This window comes from Rhagoletis zephyria, unplaced genomic scaffold (assembly GCF_001687245.7).
Source record: "Rhagoletis zephyria isolate East Lansing unplaced genomic scaffold, Rhagoletis_zephyria_1.1 Rzeph_scaffold_05641, whole genome shotgun sequence".
In the NCBI taxonomy this organism is placed as follows: Eukaryota; Metazoa; Arthropoda; class Insecta; order Diptera; family Tephritidae; genus Rhagoletis; species Rhagoletis zephyria.
In genome coordinates this window covers 26,400-26,818 of record NW_016162724.1, presented here as the reverse complement: position 1 = coordinate 26,818, position 419 = coordinate 26,400, and the positions used below count along the sequence as shown (strand labels likewise).

At 48.4% G+C, this 419-nt stretch overlaps 1 protein-coding gene across 1 annotated transcript in view; it reads left to right on the top strand.

Annotated features, from left to right (window-relative positions):
• Positions 1-419, top strand: part of LOC108372324 (glutamyl aminopeptidase-like) — a 12,201-nt gene continuing 11,782 nt past the window's right edge. Inside the window, exon 1 of the mRNA XM_017627988.1 lies at positions 1-406. Coding sequence (XP_017483477.1) covers positions 1-406 — 406 coding nt within the window. The remainder of the gene's footprint in view (positions 407-419) is intronic.

The window sequence follows — 419 nt, the reverse complement described above, 5'->3', positions numbered from 1 at the left end:
ATGATAATAACGGCAAAAGTAGTAGCCATTTGTTTGGGCATATCCCTTACTGCCTTCACGGTGTCCACAATTGTGTTGGCTGTTCAGAAGGCGAATCTGCAGGCTGAGCTAGACGATGTACGCGATATATTGGATCAGTTGGAAAACGCTACTACCGCTACGCCTGGTACGACCACTGTAACTGCCGGCACTACCACCACTATTGCGACCACTGCTACAGCGCCAACAGTTGCCACAACCACAGCAACTACAGCGCCAACAGTTGCCACATCCACAACAACCACTGCGCTGCCGGAGACTACAACACCAACACCAGAAGTTGTGAGTTACCGGCTTCCCGACAGCATTTACCCAATCAGCTATGATCTTTATCTACATCCTGAAATTGATACGGGTAACTTTACTGGCCAAATATTGAT